The 19,839-nt window shown below is 39.1% G+C and overlaps 1 protein-coding gene across 5 annotated transcripts in view; it reads left to right on the top strand.

The window, feature by feature from the left end:
* Nucleotides 1-19,839, top strand: part of CTNNA2 (catenin alpha 2) — a 1,837,255-nt gene that overhangs the window by 1,662,429 nt on the left and 154,987 nt on the right. For all 5 annotated transcript variants that reach the window (XM_075855957.1, XM_075855967.1, XM_075855939.1 and 2 more), the window contains 2 exons: nucleotides 3,612-3,763; nucleotides 4,151-4,264. In XM_075855957.1, coding sequence (XP_075712072.1) covers nucleotides 3,612-3,763; nucleotides 4,151-4,264 — 266 coding nt within the window. The remainder of the gene's footprint in view (nucleotides 1-3,611; nucleotides 3,764-4,150; nucleotides 4,265-19,839) is intronic.

Consider the following 19,839-nt stretch of genomic DNA (forward strand, 5'->3'; position numbering starts at 1 on the left):
GAACGCCGTAAAATCAAGAAAGTTTCACTGAAAGAAAAAGGGAATACAGACCGGCACAACCATAGGGCATTACCTACGTAAGGTGTGAAACAGGTGATGTAGTGATAAGTATACTCATCTGGTGATGTCGTGCTAGGAGCACAGCACCCCTGAAGATGTAGACTTTGAGTTTATAGTTAATCATCAGAGAACTGCAAGCCACGTGTTGTGCCGGAGACCAAAAACTTAGACCGGTTCTTAGTAGGATAGTGGTATTGTGAGAATAACACCTTGGGCAGGTGAAAAAACTCAAAAATCAACCCTTGAATCGGCGCTGTTCCCTTGCAATGTTGGTTTAGTGCCTTTCCCATATCATGCCGGACATGTGTACAGTACAGGACATAGAGAGCAACTGTTGAATGTAAAAACAAAAAAGATTGAGGTATCACAGTTTTTTTCCTATACCACCCCATATATTTTTCCAGTTTCCCACTACATTATATGGTACAATAAATGGTACAGTGAAAATCTACAACTCGTCCCGCACAAAACAAGCTGTCATATGTCAGTATTGATGGAAAAATAAAAAGTTATGGCTTTTGGAAGGTGGGGAGGAAAAAATGAAATTGAAAATCCGAAAAATAGCCGCAGTTGGAAAGGGTTAAAGAGGTGAACTTCTGGTCAGGGAATGGAACGCTTTTATTTATGCGAATGGCAGCTTTTCTGTGGAACGGCGTTTGGTTCATAAGAATGGACGTTGATTTTTCTTTCAGTTGACAATCCTGCATTTATAGTTAATAACACATAAATCCATAGGGGACACAAAACAGATGCCCATGGCATGTAATTATGGTTATTTTTAGTTTTTGGAGAAAAAAGGCATTCAAGGGTTAAAATCTGCTCTAGGCATCACATAACGTTACATTTATAGCTCCCTTGATGGGTATTAATGCCAATAAGGTATGTTTTATGGAAGAATATATAAAAAGTGCAAAATGTAAAAAAGAATAATGAAACTACGGTACTGAAGGAATAAGAACTAGACAGCGCCCCCTCCCCCATACCTCTGAGTCCCCCATGCTTCTTAGGAATCTGCCTATGTTTGACGTATACATTTGGAAAAAGCTATTGACATATGCTAAACGTAAATGTGACAGGTGCCTAACAGGGACATCTGTCACCATAGATCTGTCACTGTTAAAGATATCAGAAGTCTAGACTGTATGGAGCAACTTCATGCCCCCAGTAAAAAAAAAAAAGATAGAAATCTCCAAAAGATTTTTTTTTTATTAGGAGCCTTATATATCACACCATGACCCATTTGTTTAGAAGCAGACTAATAGATACCGCTCCATTTCCAAAAACTAAACTTTTTGGTTTTAATCATAGATTATAGTCATTGTCCCATCAGGACATCCTCCGTCCATCTGTCCTACTATGGAAAGACATAGCGAGAGCCTCCATTTGATACCTCCTTCTATTATCCAGAGCGTGGCAACCACTTTGGAGGACTTAGCGGAGAACTCAATCATTTTTTGAGGAGTATCCACAGTTGAAGGAAAAATGTGCGTCCATCCACAGCTTCATCTGGAATTAACAGCTAGTCATCAGGGGTTTCAGGTTCCAGATCCATGTGTGTTTGGCAGAAGATCCACATTTAGAAAGGAGTTGTCCAGATTGGTTGTGTATATACACTATATGGTCAAAAGTATGTGGACACCCCTCCTAATGATTTAGTTCAGGTGTTTGAGCCTCACATATTGCAAACATGAGCATAAAATCAAGCACACAGCCTGTCAATTTTCATAGACACACATCAATGTCCGAACCGTAAAGTTAAGATTCGGTCTATGCCAGTGGAATCGGTGAACAATTCACACCAGAGCGCCCGATGCAAGGAGCATTTTTTCACAGTTTTCTTCAATCTTCATAGACAATCATTGCTAGTAGTATGGGTTGTACTGAAGAGCTCAGTAGCTTTACACGTGGCACTGTCATAGGATGCCCACTTTGCCACAAATTAAATCATTGATCGCTAAATCTGCCCCAGTCCCCTGTAAGTGCTATTATTACGAAGTGGAAGTGTCTAGAAGTAACAACTGCTCAGCCGCGAAGAGGTAGACCACGCAAACTCACAGAGCGAGGCTGCCCAGTGCAGAAACACATGGCACGTAAGAATCTCTTAACCCATGTTGTATAACTCACTACAGAGATCCAAACTGCCTCTGGAAATTACATTAGCACAAGAACTGTGCGTTGGGAGCTTCATGAAATGGGTTTCCATGATTGAGCAGCTGCACACAAGGCTGAGATCATCATGCACAATGCCAATCATCGGCTGGAGGGATGTAAAGCATGCCACCACTGGACTCCGGAGCAGTGGAAATGTGTTCTCTGTAGTAATGAATCATGTTCCATTATCTGGCAAAATGATGTGGGTTTGGCAGATGCCAGGAGAATGATACCTACCGGAATTCATAGTAACCTACTGTAACATTTGTGTAAAGCCTTTTTCCAGAAGAGTGGAGACTGTTACTGCCTGAAAGGGTACCCAACTTCATAATAACGCCTATGTTTTTGGAATGGGATGTCCAACAAGCTCATATAGGTGCAATGGTCAAGTGTCGACATCCTTTCCACTGTTGTATCACTGATTAGAGAGTTCCTAACTGCCTCTGGAAGTGACACCAGCACAAGACCTGTGCCCGGGAGCTTCTTGGCATGGGTTTCCATTGTCTAGCAGCTGCACACCAGCCTAAGATCATCATGCACAATGCCAAGTGTCTACTGTAGCGGTGTAATGCACACTACCACTGGACTCCGGAGCAGCGTGTTCTCTGGAGTGATTTATCACGTCTCAATATCTGACAGTCTGATGGAAGAATGTGGATTTGGTGGATGACAGGAGAACGCAACATTCCGGAATGCGTAGTGCCATCTGTAAACTGATCAAAGCCTTTCCAGAAGAATAGAGGTGGTTATAGCCTCAAAAGGGGCCCAATTCCATATCTACGCCCATAGTTTTAGAATGGGATGTCCAACAAGCACCTATAGGTGTGATTATCAAATGTCCACATACTTTAGGCCATATAGTGTATACTTCCCAATCAAAACTAATAATTATAATATGTTGTCTTCACTTTTACCTAATTATCTACAAAGAAAAAAATGATATTTCGACAAGTAACATAATGATCATTGGATTAGATCCATTAAATGTGTTCTGAAAATCGGTTCCTAAGTCTCAGGACTCAAGTTTTGTATCAAAGTGACTTTGTTCGAAAGTTTCCTTCATTTTAAGAATTTCCTTGGGCCATGTTGTTTAGTGTACATTCTATTTGGTGTCCTAGAGCCGGCATCCTACTCTCAAAGCTTCATGTCATAAAATGTGAGATTAGTCTTTTGTTTCTGAGCCAAGCTGACGTATGGAAGTTCATAATTCTATCAGGCCCTACTTCAACCTATCATGTTTTCCTCATTCTATCAAAAAATATACTATAAGGAACATAAGACCATGACTAGTAGCAGTGTTTATCCAAGTCTCGAGAGTCTGTGGGGCATGAGAGTGTCTAATAAAGGTCTGGTGCTATATTCAACCTAAGACTTTTCCATTGTCTTCTTTTTTTTTAAAGTTATGCCTCGTTTTGCTGAACAAGTGGAAGTTGCCATTGAAGCATTGAGCACAAATATCCCCCAATCATTTGAAGAGAATGAGTTTATTGATGCATCTCGACTAGTTTACGATGGTGTAAGGGACATTAGGAAAGCTGTTCTCATGATAAGGGTAAGTCTTCATGTGTTTCGTGATTATACAAGCTGGTGGTCAAGGACTCTTGAGTCTCTCTCGAGTGTGAGTTCACAAACATCATCATCTATGGCATAATTACATTACTATTCATTCATATTTTTAGGCCGAAGTTAGATCCCACATACCTATAGATCTATACAGTAAAACCTCTCCAAATGGTCACCATTTTAAGGAGACCACCCCCGATCGAGAGCAGAATATTCTGCGCCAAATTTTCAATTACCTTATGTCCTTAGAGGACCACCACTTTAGTACTATGCTGGTCGTTTGGCATATAATACGCTGGGTAGTTGATACATAGTGAAAACTCTTAAGTAAGGAGAATGTTTAGCACCAATATCATTTTTTTTTTCTTTTTTAAAGACGCCTGAAGAATTAGAAGATGATTCTGACTTTGAACAAGAAGATTATGACGTCAGAAGCCGAACAAGTGTACAGACAGAAGATGATCAGCTGATTGCGGGGCAGAGTGCGAGGGTAAGTTCTTGAAGATGTGTGTAGGATTTCTCAAGTGTTTCCATAAAGATTATGGGGTAATTCATTTGGCATCCTTATTTTTGATGCATTATGTATCTAAACTCTACAAGTTCTTACAGTAAAAGTAAAAAGTATAGGTGTCATGGCAGCGCTAGTCTCGTTAGCTGTTGTGAGTGGTGGCAGAATGTTGTACCACGTTACCTATTTTATTGGGTTACATTTTGACTGGATTAAAGATTTCGAGATGGCTTTGGTCTCAGGTATGTTACAAGTGGACAGCACAACTATTAGTATTATGAGTTTTACAGTTAAGAGTTAAAATAATCTTTTACCAGATAAAAAAAAAACACATCCAAATATTGGAGATCCTTTTGTCTACCAGCAAAGGGGTCTTGAGACCGTGATGTAAGATGACTGTGGTCAGTGTCTTTTGGAATATTGACTTTCTTTAATTTGCTTGTAGTACCTTCAGGTGGCGCATACTTATGTTATAGTCATACATCTTATTCCTAGTAGGACTCATGCACATAGTCCCTGGCGCTTGGTACCACGTTCTAGTACCATAGCGCTCCGTATTACAACAATATTCTCCGCTAGAAGCAAATGGCAGTGGTCTATGTGGAAGTGTTCCCGCTGAATTATGTTAATATTTTGACATCTTAAGAAAATTCTAGATCTAAATCTTGGACACGCCACCAAATTGGGGCCTTTTCTGTCTTCCCTGAAAGAAGATCCCACTACATGCAAACAATTTCTCAAAACCGAGAGCCATCATGTGAATAGCTGATTACTACAGGTCCAATTGCCGAGACAATCGGGAAATAGCTGATTTTGCATGGGAATGATTTGACCAACTGCCCATTTCCCCTGCAGTGAACACTACGGAGAAAATATAGTATTACAGGGTGACTATTCCCATGGTCAGCTCTAATCCGCCAGAGCAGACACCACTGCTTGTTAGCGGCTCTCCGCTCTGTTTATTAGAGGGGGTCCCTAATAGGGTGAATGGAGAAGGGTCGTTCTGATAGAACAACTTCTTTAAATTTGGATTTGCCTCATGAATGGGATCCCATTGTCCTACATTATTATAACTGAATTTGCACTAAATGTTCTATGTAGAAAACTATTTTCAAATATATTTACCCTAAGTAGACTCGTGTCACAGTGCTTGTCACATGTATTTTTCCCTTTAATACATTTATTAGTATTTTTCCTTTATTTTTCCTTTTATTATATTTATTAACCTATCATAAATGCACTTCAGTGTTAGATTATTACTGGCCCATCTCTCTCTCTCTCTCTCTCTTTCTCTCTCTCTCTCTCTCTATATCTATATATATATATATATATATATATATATATATATATATATATGAATTTCTGATGTCCGTTGTCTGTTGTCTGATGTCTGCTGCATATTCTTTATGCACGGCCAAACAACTGGACCTATCTGCACCAAATTTGGCAAATAAGTAAATCACATGCTTCCGAAGGTTTAGGCTGGGTTTCAGCCCTCTATTACCTACCGTTCTCGACATATTTACAAAAAAAATATGACACCACTGGCTTCCACATCAAGGACCTTCCTCCATATCTCATGACCCATATTAAGCAATACAAGCTTGCAGGTCCTTCATTCTTAGCCTCACTCACATACACAGAATTTTATACCAGGTTTCCATAACAACCCAGCCATTTTTCTTTACTCGATGTGTTACTCGTAAACAAACTGTTCATATACTGGATTTCAGCATTCTCATAAATTTAAACCCTTTCATACCAGTCCTGCCTCCAAAAATGAACCCTGCACTTAGACGAAAGACTCCTGTGGCGAAGCGCGTGGCTGCTGCCCGAGCTGCTGAACTCTCTCAACAGAACCAAACCCGTGGATGTCAGCATTCTCATAAATTTAACCCCTTTCAGACTAGTCCTGCCAAATGGAGTTTTTAACCAGACATAGAAACAACAAACGGACCCGTGTGAAGCCGGGGAACTCTACTATTCTATATTATATAAGCCAATACCTGTTTGTCATCATCTATAGGCATCCAAACGCCTGAACCATTTGACCCCAAATTTGGCACATAGGTACATCGGGTGTTCAGGAAGGTTTTCGTAAATGTCCCCACCTTGCTGTTGTTCTCTGTTATCAGCCATTATCACATGATCACGATCCAATACTATAAAAGCAAATACAGACATTCGCTTTTATAGTAAAGTTGTTTTTATCTGAGCAGAAGAGGCATGGCCTAGCAGATGTCTGTCTTTTAAACGGACTAGGCAGTAATACACTGAAATACTTCTGTATTGCAGTGTATTATAAATGTGATCGGAGGATCGCATATTAAAGTCCCCTAGTGGGACTAGTAAAAAAAAGTAAAATTTTTTTTAATAGAGAGGCTTTATTATTAAAAATAAATAAAAATAAAGTAAAAAAAGTTACACATATTTGGTATCGCCGCATCCGTAACGACCCCGACTATAAAGCTATTACATTATTTAACCCGCACGGTGAACGCCGTAAAAAATAATGTTTTCTGGGAATCCTGCCTTAAATAAACTGTGATAAACGGTTATAAAAAAAAAGTCGCATCTACTCCAAAATTGTACCAATAAAAACTACAAGTCGTCCTGCAAAAAAAAAAGCTCTCATACAACCGCATCGGCGGAAAAATAAAAAACTTATGGCTCTTCAAATATGGAGACAAAAACAAATAATTTTGAAAAAAAAGCGTTTTTACTGTGTAAAAGTAGTAAAACATACAAAGTCTTTACAAATTTGGTATCGTTGCAATCGTAATAACCCGCTCAATAATGTTATTGTGTTATTTATACCACACGGTAAACGGTGTAGATTTGGGATGCAAAAAAGAGTGGCAAAACTTCTGTTTTTTTTACTATTCCCCCTCAAATAAAAGTTAATAAAAGTTAATCAACAAATTATATGTACCCCAAAATGGTGCTATTAAAAAATACAGCTTGTCTCGCAAAAAACAGGACCTTATACAGCTATGTCGATGCAAAAATAAAAAAGTTATAGCTCTTGGAATGCGACGATGGAAAAAACGTAAAAAATAGCTCGGTCATTAAGGTTTAAAATAGGCTGGTAATTAAAGCGTTAACACCGGTTTTCAGCTCTCTAGGACCTACCATTCAACATATTCATTAAAAATGTCAAATATGACACCAATTGCTACCACATCAAGGGTCCTCCTCCATATCACATCAGATGACCCATATTAGCCAATAGAAGCTCGCAGGTTCTTCATTCTTAGTCTCACTGACATACACAATGTTTTACACCAGGTTCCCATAACAACTCAGCCATCTTTCTTTACTTGCCGTGGACTGTACCTATACTGGATTTCAGCATTCTCATAAATAGAAACCCTTTTATACCATTCATGCCTCCAAAAAGGACTTGGACGAAAGACTCCTGCAGCAAAGCGCATGGCTGCTGCTCGATATGCTGAAACCTCTCAACAGTCCCAAGCCCGTCTCCAGGCTGAGATACGTCCCGCCAACAGCGAGCTACTGAAACTATGCTGCTTTCCATTACAATTCAAAATCCCAATGTGGTCAAGCACCGTTGCTTCTAAATGGCCGAATGGAGAAACAATGCAAACACTTTATTAGGGATGCACGATGCATCAAAACTTTTATACTGTTTCGATACTCTGCATCCCCAAACCGTTCGATACCGTTATTTCATGTATTTCGATACTGAGCCGTGCGGCCGCACAGCTCAGTATAGTAACACATGAATGTATGCCGCGCTCCTGAGTCCTGATAACAAGTGTGCGTGCCGTCAGGATGATGCGATGCGTCCGGTACTGCACTAATGAGCGGCGGCAATGAAGAGAGAACATGGCGGGCGCACTACAAAACACCCCTATGTTCTGTGTTCAGTGCCTGAACCGCCGCTCATTAGTGCAGCGCCGGCCGCATCACCTCATGCTGACCGCGCGCGTACTTCCTGTCAGGAACGGGGCAATGACTGTATTACACAGCCACAGCCCCGCTGGCGGAGATCAGAGAAACCTCTCATCTCCGCCGTTATTCCCGTGAATGCTGCAATCACAGCGGACTGCAGCATTCAGGGGAAAATGAGAAGGGGGGATGCCCCTTGGATCGCGTCACAGGGAATTCCTGTGACACGATTGAGGGACATACCATATATGGGCAGACAGCCCAGGGTCCATTGAAGGACCCCAGGGCTGTCCTACCATATTTCCTGGTCTTAGGGCATATTTAGGTATGTCCTAACTGCCTGTGTACTATCAGTACACAGGTTAATGTACTGTAATATAGATATATGCCTGTGTACTATCAGTATATAGATATATGCCAGTACATGAAAGTTTAAAAAATAAAGTAAAAACATAAAGTAATGTTAAAATGTAAAAAAAATACACATACACATTTTTGACAATAAACATTAAAATAAATCTCAATACATAAAATATTCACATATTCGGTATTGGCGCGGCCGTAATAACCTGCACAACAATTTTTTTGCATCATTTATGATGTGTACGCTGTAAAAAAATAAAATAAAAACTGCTTTCTATCACTTATTGTGGGGCACAAGGTGCGATGAATTTAACCTCCATGTGCCTCACATTAATAGTAATTAACCCCATCATGTACCTTACATATTAACCCATTATGACTGAGAAACATGATGTGGTTAATTACTATGAATGTGCGGCACGTGGAGGTTAAATTCATCATCACACCTCGCGCCTCACATCACAAAATGGAAGAACTATTTTTTTTATTACTGTTGTCAAAGTATCGAATTGGTATCGAAATCGCAATACTAAACGAAGTATCGGTATCGAAGTCCAAATTCTGGTATCGTGACATCCCTACACTGTATTGCACTTAAGTACGAAGGTGAACGACCAGGAATGTGCTGCTCTGGTGCAAAGGTCAGAATACCCGATTTGCCTGTTCCACCAGAAAAGCTCACAACTTTGCTCGATGGTTCCTCCACGCACTTTCTGAAACATATCCGGGTCTACAACAATGCCTTCCAGATGACGTAATTTGGATGTGGAAAACGTGATGGATCCAGGAAAGAGAGACAATGTGCTGCAAAGGATAAATTAATTTCACAGGTCTTATGATGCACTGCAGTATCCATTGTTTTTCTGGAATGGCCAGGATGGCTATCACTTTTACATTCCTCGGATAATAAATGGGGTACTATGACAGGATAAGACGGTATCGTGCATGGACTTCTATGCCTCCATGATGATGGTTTGCAGCAGTGATCTTGGCATAACAAATTGGCCTTTGGTGACTTGACGCACCAAGTGTTAGTCGACGTTTATGCCGAGGTTGAATCCGAAAGACTAATTTATATCGCAACGCATCAGGCACAACGGAATACATCAACCTGCTGGATGCAATTTGTGCTGAGCGGAGATCCGAATGAATAAATAATCTTTTAGAATACAAAATGTTGTATTTGGTAGTAAAAGGTTTACTTTATGTCGGCTTCATATCAGTAGCAAACAAAGTTTTTAACCATAAACACAAACCGTAAACGAAATAGACCCGTGCGAAGCCGGGTAATTCTGCAAGTGTTAAATAAAATGAAATGATTTCTTTTAATTACAGATATGGTAAATGGTAATTAATATGGAAAGTGGAACCATTAGTTTGGGAAAGACAGGAACATAAGATCAGTCATTCACTATGATTATAGTTCTAGAAGGTTATTTTATAAATCAAAGTTATTTTGTAGATTGAATTTTATGTTATTTTTGTTTTCTCTGTTCTGGGCACTTCATTCTCTTTTAGCAAATAAAAAAATTCAACATTAAACTAAAAAATTCTTTCAAAATAATCCATTTTCAGAACAGCACTCTTTTTGTTAACCCCTTTGTCCTTGCGGACCAGAATATTTTTTTATTTTTCCTCCTTGCATCCCGGCATTAAAAACGTTTTCATTTTATTGTTCGATGTAGCGGTATGAAGCATTGTTTTTTGCAGGACGAGTTGTACTTTATGTTGGTGCCATTTTTTGGTGCATAAACATTGGCGATTAATTTATATAAATTTTTATTATGGCAAAAATGCAGAAAAAAAAACATTTCCACTGCAGTTTTTACTTTTGTTTTTCCTACATACACCGATCATCATAAATGATGCTAAAAATATCATGCAGATTGTTACGGTAATGAAAATACCAAATATATGTATATTATTTTGTGTTTTGAGACTTATATTTATTAAGGTTTAAGTATTGGGGAAAAAAATTACATTGTGTCTATTTTCTTACTATTTTATATTTCACATTGCTTTCTTTATTATCCCCTAGGGGATTTTTAAATTTTTATTTTTTTAACTATAATGTGCTAGCATATACCTAAATGCCAGTACTGTACATTAGTCTGTGTACTAACAAAACACAGGCAGTTGTTAGGGAATACGTACGTACTCCCTAACAACAGGAAATATAATCAGACTGCCCTGGGTTCCTTTAATGTACCCTGCGATGTCTGTCTATATAAGGTATGGGCCTCAATTGCATCATAGGGATTCCTCCCTGTGATGCGATCAAAAGGGGGTTCCCCTTACTCTTCCATCTTTAGATGTCACGATCAGCATTGTTCTCTGCATTCAGAGGGTTAACAGCAGATCATCTAATCTCCGCTTTTAGAGCAGGGCTATGGCTATCTATCACAGTCGTTGCGCCACTCATTGCACTCGTGTACTTGCTATGCCCACGTGATTAGCAGGACAAGTATACTTGTCCTGATGCAACAACTAGTTAACATGAGACAAATTAACCACTTTTCCAAAAATATTATAGTTAGTCTAAAATGTAAGTCTTAGTCCCAGTTCACAGAGAGTTTTTTTTAGACACTTTTTGACGCGGAAACCGCGTCGGAAAACGCGCCAAAAAACATCCGAAAATGCCTCCCATTAATTTCAATGGAAGGCGGAGAAGTTTTTTTTCCGCGAGTGGAAAAAAATGCTAGCGGCACGAAGAAGCAACATGCCCTATCTTCAGGTGTTTATGTCTCTAACCTCCCATTGACATCAATGGGAGGCAGAGAAAGCGTATTTCACTGCATTTTTGCCCGTGGCGCTCAATGAGCGTGAGCGAAAAATGGCATGAAAAATGCGGCAAACGGCGTGCAGGCAGATCAAAATCTGCCTCAAAATTCAAAACTGAATTTTGAGGCAGAATTTTCTGCCTGCAAAAAACTCGGTGTGAACATACACTTAATAGAAATTAAATTCTACAGATGAGGTTACTAAATATCACAATGACATACAATCAATTTATAATAACCCTTTGTGAAACTTTTTTTTCTGTAAGGGCATGGCCACACGTGGCGGATTTCCTCCGCAACTGTCCGCATCAATGCCGCACAGAATCTGCGTTGCAGATTCTGCGGCGGATCTGCCCAAAATGTGCAGTAAATTGATGCGGACTAGCTGCTGCGGACTGCAGGAAAAGTGCTTCCCTTCTCTCTATCAGTGCAGGATAGAGAGAAGGGCCAGCACTTTCCCTAGTGAAAGTAAACGAATTTCATACATCTTCTTGGTGACGCATCCCTCTTTCGGCATCCAGCCCGACCTCCCTGGATGACGCGGCAGTCCATGTGACCGCTGCAGCCTGTGCTTGGCCTGTGATTGGCTGCAGCCGTCACTTAGACTGAAACGTCATCCCGGGAAGCCGGACTGGAGACAGAAGTTGGGAGTTCTCGGTAAGTATGAACTTTTTTTTTACAGGTTGCTGTATATTGGGATCGGTAGTCACTGTCCAGGGTGCAGAAACAGTTACTGCCGATCGCTTAACTCTTTCAGCACCCTGGACAGTGACTATTTACTGACGTCTCCTAGCAACGCTCCCATAATTACGGGAGCCCCATTGACTTCCTCAGTCTCGCTGTATGCCTAGAAATACAGAGGTCCAGCCAGAATGAAGAAATGTCATGTCAAAAGAGCAAGACGCATCCGCAGCACACATAACATGTGCATGACAGCTGCGGACTTCATTGCGGAATTTAGAATCTCCATTGAAGTCAATGGAGAAATTCCGCCATGAGTCCGCAACCAGTCCGCCACAACTCCGCAACATCTCTTGCATGCTGCGGACACCAAATTCCGCTCCGCAGCCTATGCTCCGCAGCGGAATTTTACGCATCGTCTAAACGAACACTGCTAAATAAAAGTGGAAGTCAATGGACAAACGGCTCCGCTGCAGATTAACGCTGCGGAGTGTCTGCTGCGGAATTCAAGAGGAATTCCGCCACGTGTGGCTTTGCCCTAAAAGGAATATGGTTTGTTTAATAAAGTTTTTTTGTTTTTTTTAAAAAGACAAATAAAATAACGTATGAACTATTTTTTTGCCAGAAAAATTGTGTTTATTGAAGAAAAGTGATCGTAACATAATAGAACTTTTCATATTTTATATCCTCATAAACATAACGACACACAGAATAAAGTTAACCCATTATTTATACAAACAACATAAAAAAGCGCACACAACAATGGCGGAATTCATAATTGTATAAAAGTTAAATTCAAAGATATATACCCCAAATGGTGCTAATAAATAACACAATAAGAAAAAATATTTACTGCGGGGATGTTGAAGAACTATTTCATCGGCTGTGCTCCACCAATTATAAACCTATCTTTATGTGCAGGGTAAAAGGGATAACAAGTTGGAGAAACGTAGATGTAATAAAATAGTCCAACTTTTATTATTGAAATTTAAGATACATTTTTTTGTTACAGTCAAAATATCAACCAGTAGGATATATGTCATGTCTGCTTATTATTTGCTACCCATGAGACAATAGGGCTGGATGTCTCCCCCCCCCCCCCCAGTATTATTTAGTAACCAGTCGTGTCACAGTATTTTTCGCTGCTTTATATGTTGTCAATATCCCTTTTGGTAGTGTGGGAATTATTGATAAGGGTTAATGTTTCGTTAATAAAATATTTATATTTATTTTAGCGTTATTACGTATAAACGTAAAATTTTGTGCAACATTGTCATTTGTTTTTATTAAAAATTAATTTTACTTTTTGAGATAAAGCTTCTATGTATCCTGGATACATAGAAGCTTGTATTGTGCGCTGAAGCCTGAATCCGTCAGATCAGTGGGACTGACGTCTTCGGTGACAGCGGGCCCTGTGTGTCTCTGATCACATCTAAGTTATGAACCTGCTGTCGCCAAAGCCGTCAATCCCGCTGAGCTGACGGATTCAGATGTCAGCGCAGGATACATATTCTATGTATCCAGGATACATAGAAGCTGTATCTCAAAAAATAAGAATATTTTTTTATAAAAACAATTTGCACAAAACACTCTAATGTACTGTTTTAGTAAAAAAATAAAAAAAAGTCTTTCAAGGTGTACATAATCTTTCATTTAGTTCACTTACTGAGAGCACCAAGTTTATGCTATTTGTGCATATTAGCAAGATGGCTCCAGTCCCCCCGCTTAGTAGGGGGGCTGAGCCTATCGCTATTGATAGTAGTGATATGCTGCCCTAATTTCTGTAAATCAAAGGCTGTAAATTGAAACTTAAAAAAAGTTCTAGTTATCGGAACGCAGTGAGGCAAAACTCAAAAATCCCCTATGTCCTCAAGATCAAAATTGGCTGCAATCTTAAAGGAGTTTTCCCATAATCATTATTTATCACCTATCCACAGGATAGGTGATAAATATCTGATCAGTGGGGGTCCGACCGCTGGGACCTCCAACGATCACAAGAACAGGCTTATGTACCTGGCCGTTCATACGCATATATCTATGGAGCTTTTAAAGATTGCGCTCGGCAGCCCTATAGAAATGAATGGAGCGGTGGTCACAAGAACGGGCATACCTTGCCGTTCCAGGGAGCCCCATGGAAATTGAGCATTATTGGCCACCGCTCCATTAATTGCAATGGGCAATTAAGTGCTTCCTTCGGCAGCCCCATAGAAATGAATGTAGTGGTGGCCGAGCATTCACACTACCCCTCCAATCTTATGGGGCTTCCTCTTGATCGGTGGGGGTCCCAGTGGTCGGACCCACACCGATCAGATATTTATGTGGATAGGTGATAAATAATGGTGAAAAAAAAACCTTTAAGGAGTTAATAGTCTAAAAATAAAAATATTCTAATGATATGTAGGTTTTTAATTTCTTCAATAAAAAAAAATTGACGAGCTTCAATAGTCCTCTTTACATAAACGATATAATTCCGATCATACTTTGGTTTTACAATTATCTGTAAGAAATTGACAAATTACTGTCATAGAAAGTGACACCTGTTCAAACTGATTAAACACCATTGTTCAAGATATAATAACATTAGTCGAAAGTGACATGAAAGAACAAGACGAGGCTTTGCCAGCATTAGATGAATAAAAAAGAAAAAAAATATTTTAATTATGTTTCATTATCGAGAATTCCCTTCAGCGTTATTGTTTTGTTGATTTGGAATCATTAGGAATCTTTCTATTTTTTTCCGGTTGGAAGAGCATGAAAGAATATTTAACACATGCGTGAAGACTAATTACGGCGCCGAGCTCCAGTGTAAAACTTTTTTTCTCTATACTTTTGGTGATTCAGACAAGTCCTACCCAGAACGAGATAATTAGATTTTAACCATCAAGATGTGTAATCAAAAGTACGAGGCAGAGGAGCCGAGAATGTTGATCACTATTATTATTATGTGCAGCATTAGAATTTACAGATTAAGCCGTCGTTTCGTAATACAATGAAAAAGGATTTTTTTTCTTCTAATAGTTTCATCAAATCAGTTGATTAAAATGAGCAATCACTTTTGATTTTGTTACATTTTTATTTTTTCAACAAGGTGTATTTCATTATTGTCGTGATAAAACAGCCCTGCCCCATAATAAATCAATGGCATTCTTTAAAAATATTATAAGGCCTCATGCACCCAGCTATATAAGGGCTCGGTATAATCTCCGAGGTGTAGGGGAGCCATAATACGGCACCCATTAACGTCTATGGACCCTACTGTAGGCAGAGACTTTTTTCTTCGGATCTGTACAAAAACCACTGTAAAATAATTGTGTCATGTCCCGTATTACACAGATTTAACAATTTTTTTTTTCTACATTTAAACCACCTAAAAAAAAATCTACAAAAATGCCCAACTTTTAGGTGCCATATTTTTAAGATAATGCCCCCACAATTAAAATATTAAATTTCTCTGTTAGATCACATAATACATAATAATTTTAGAACTGGACTAATTTTAACCCCTTCCCGACTCATGACGTATACTTCCGTCTTAGCCGGGTAGGGAAAGTATTGGAGAGGGATCAGGGGCCCAGCCCGCCCCGACACTTTACTGTAACAAGCGTGATCACGCTCGAACGCGATCCTGCTCATTCAACCACTTATATGCCGCGAGCAATAATGACCATGGCATCTAAAGCACTCGAAAGAGGGTGGCGACCCCCTCGGATAGCCCATTGGCCACCCACAACGCGATCGCGGGTTGCAAATGGTTGTTATGACAGCCCCTAGGTTATGGAAGGCCCCTAGGTCTGCCATCTTTGTACTCTTATTAAGCCCTTAATAGGTGTCTGTCAGAAACACGATATACTGCAATACATTAGTGTAAGCGATCCAACAATCGCTGGTTCAAGTCCCTTAGGGGACTACTAAAATAAAGTAAAAATCAGTTAAATAAAAAATCCCTGTTCCCATTTGTTAAATAAACATAATTGGTATTGCCATGTCCGTAAAAGTCTGAACTATTACAATATAATATTATTTAACACGCGCGGTGAACACTGTAAAAAAAAAAAAACCCAGAATCGTTGTTTTCTGGTCATCTCATTTCCCACATGAAATGGAATAAAAAGTGATCAAAAACTTGCATGCACCCCAAAATGGTACCATTCAAAACTACAGCTCGTCCCATAAAATATACTATAAGCTCTGCTTAGTCTATTAAAAAATAAAAAAGTTATGGCTATTGGCGACACAATACAAATTGTATTTTTAACGCTTGTTTTTTTCTTGTAAAAGTAGTAAAATACTAAAAAAAAAGTATACATTTGGTATCACCATAATTGTTTTGACCCGCAGAATAAAGTTAACATGTTGTATTAATTGCACCGTGAGCGCCGTAAAAACGAAGTGCAAAAAACAATGGAGGAATCGCTGTTTTCTTCATTTTCCACCCCACAAAGATTTTTTTCCCCGTTTCCTCAAACATTATATGTTACAATAAATGGCGCCATAAAAAACGACAACTTGTCCCACAATAATCAAACCTTCATAGGGCTATATCGACAACATATAAAAAAGTTATAGCTTTGGAAGTTGGGGAGGAAAAAATGAAAATAAAAAAAAGCTGCGGTGGGAAGAGTAAGGCCACGTTCACACGGGGCGGAATTGCTGTTGAATACGGCTGCAGACAGTCCGCAGTGGAATTCTGCAGCAGCCGTTTTTTTTTATTTCTTTCTGTACATTTTTAGGAAACTTAGTTCAGACGTTGCGGAAAATAACTGTGCGGAAATCAGGCTGTGGTGCAGAATTTCCCCTCCGCAGCAGCTCATTACATTGCGGAGAAGAAGCGGAATTTCACTGCAGATTTCAGCCTTTGCAATGCAAAAACTGAAATCTGTGGCAAGTCCGCTGTGATATCCACAACGTCTGACTTACCTGTCAAATATGCAAATGTTGCTGCAGATTCGTTGCGTAATTGCCCCGAATCTGAACCAACATTTGCAGCGGAACAATTCTGCCACGTCTGAACATGGCCTAATGCTCCTGTGTTTAGTTATTGCTGTTACATACTTGCTATGGCGCCCCCTGGTGTTCTTTGGTTTGTTTCTCAGAATGTCCACCTAGTGAGAAGCCGCCTCTAGTGAGAAGATTCAAGTGCACCACCAAATTTTTTTAAAAAAAGTGTATAATAAAACCAGATTTAAGTATTCTGTTAATACTGCCCCTTTAATATATGTGTACAAAAAAATATATAATAATATTTTAGTTAAAAATAAATCAAAAAGATTTGAAACATTTAGATCATCGGATTTCTATCACAATTGTCCTGTCACCCGTTCCTATTATTATTCAAGGGACTGTTTACAAAATGCTGACGGTGAGTGAAGAAGAAGCATATTACATGCTGTCCGGCAGTGATCCATTAAGCTGGAGCTCGTGTAAAGTCGACTAATGGGACTACGGTGTGTGTAATGAGGCAACATAATCCGCTGATTTGAATAAATGGGAAATCCTTGACTTTTTTTTTATCTCACCTGCTTCTCTCCGTGTTCGCTCAACATGCAGAATAGAGAAGATATTGTTGTACATGCTTTAATATCTGAAGAGTTAAAGGGGTATTCCCATTATAAACTTGTCTGCATAATGTCTAATAAGTGCGGGTCCCACGTCTGGGACCCACACCTATCTCCAGAACTGGGGTCCCCAACCCCCGTTCCATCTGGAGAGCATGTGCCAAGTAGATACCAAATTTATACTGATTTTTTTATGCTTTACTACTTTTACACAGTTAAAAACACTTTTTTTTCAAAATTATTTGTTTTTGCGTCTCCATATTTCAAGAGCCATAACTTTTCTATTTTTCCACCGATGCAGTTTTATGGGGGCTTTTTTTTTTGCAGGACGACTTGTAGTTTTTATTGGTACCATTGAAGTAGGTGCAACTTTTTGATCACTTTTTATTACATTTTTTTTAAGGCTGGATTCACAGAAATCAGCAATTTTATTTATGGTTTTTTTATTTTATTTTTACGGCGTTCACCGTGCGGGTTAAATGATGTAATAACTTTGGGGTCGTTACAGATGCAGCGATACCAAATATGTGTAACTTTTTTAACTTTTTTTCTTTTTTTAATAATATAGCATTTTGTATTTTTATTAGGCCTCCCGGGTGCCATAGAAACCACCAACACCCTGCGACCTTACTAAGGGTGCCAGTGAGATGAGAGGGAGCTCCCTCCCTCTCTCCAAAACCACTCAGATGCGGCATTTGCTATTGAGCGCCGCATCTGAGGGGTTAAACTGGCGAGATCAATACTGATATCGTTCCCACCCGTTCGAGCAGGGATGCCCGCAGCCCTCAGCTACCTCTCCTTTTTCAATCTTTCTGTAACGTATGGGCAATAAAATATATTTTATACTAAATAATGATGTTTTTTGTGGACATTTCTATATTATTATAATTTTTTTAGTTGTTTTTTTTTTAAAATCACATAAAGGCGTAACTTTTAAGAACTTTATTTTATTCTTAGAATGTATTTGCCTACCCCTGTATACTCATACAATATACTGTTAACAGAACAAACAGCCCTGGGGTCTTTTCTAAGTCCCCACGGCTGACTGCAGAGGGTTCCCCAGTCCCCAAATGTGTGACCGGGTGATGCAGTCAAAGAAGGAAGTCCATTTTGTTCATGATGTCGTCACGGACCGTGGCGATCAGAGGGTTAAACAGCGAGGATCGGAGTTTCCTCCGATCCCAGCTGTATTCAGGAGGCTGCTGCAAGTACAGGAGATGTTAGTAATAACTTCTGCTTAGAGCACGAGCGCTCATTATCCTCTTCTATAGCGACGTCAAATAAAGCCACTGAAGACTCGAGACCTGCACCGCCTGCCGTCAAAAGACAGTGGGCAGTCGGGAAGGGGTTAAAGGTTAAATGTTATGGCTAATAACAAGATAGCATTATGTGGCTTGTCTGCATCCTGCTGGGAACAGGTGCTTGAACTTGCCTTTGTTTCAGTAAGTATGGCCTCTTTCTGAATTTGTTTTTAAAATAATATACACAAAAATAAAGGCCTACAGATGTAGCCATCTTTATCTTGACTTTTAACGCATTAAATACACAGTGGCAAGAAACTTTAACGTGACTTTTTCATCGGCTTTTGTTGTGTGATATCACGCTGCAGCAAGTTATCAGAGTCAAGATAAACTTGGCTACATCTGTATAGTAAAAAAACAAGAAAGAAAAAAAAATTTACAAGCAGTTACTACATTATATTGCCGATATAGTATCAAATGATATATCCCATGATCTTGATTCAAGACATCCAGTGATAGAGACTCAAATATTGAAGAGGCTTAATGATCGTTCCAGTTTTTGCATAGGCAGAAATTATTTAAATTAGCATACACTTATTCTTTTGAATCGTAGCTAATTAATTTTCACTGATTCTGCTTTTCCTCCATCAAAATAGTTTAGGTGGCATGAGTTGTGATATCTAATTCCTCTAGAACTACTTCAGTCTGTTTCAATTGGAAACCACTGGGCTTCTTTGATAAGCCCTAATTAAAATGCATGCATTGAATTTTAATTTGATTAACTTGCAGATTTTTTTTCCTTCATTTTCCGATCTCCTGTTTAGAAATAACCTTTTTTAATTCCAGTTTTCAAAAAGGTCAATTATGATTTTTTATTTTTTTTTCAAAAGCCGAAAGCGTTTTAAGAATATGTAGAAAATAAACGTTGGCTGATTGAAAGTGACATAAACAGAAAAAAATGTAATGACATTTAAATATAGGTCACGCTCCATTACATGCATGGTGCACTGTGTAGCAGACTGCAA

The sequence above is a fragment of the Rhinoderma darwinii genome, chromosome 1, assembly GCF_050947455.1.
Source record: "Rhinoderma darwinii isolate aRhiDar2 chromosome 1, aRhiDar2.hap1, whole genome shotgun sequence".
NCBI classification, from domain to species: Eukaryota; Metazoa; Chordata; class Amphibia; order Anura; family Rhinodermatidae; genus Rhinoderma; species Rhinoderma darwinii.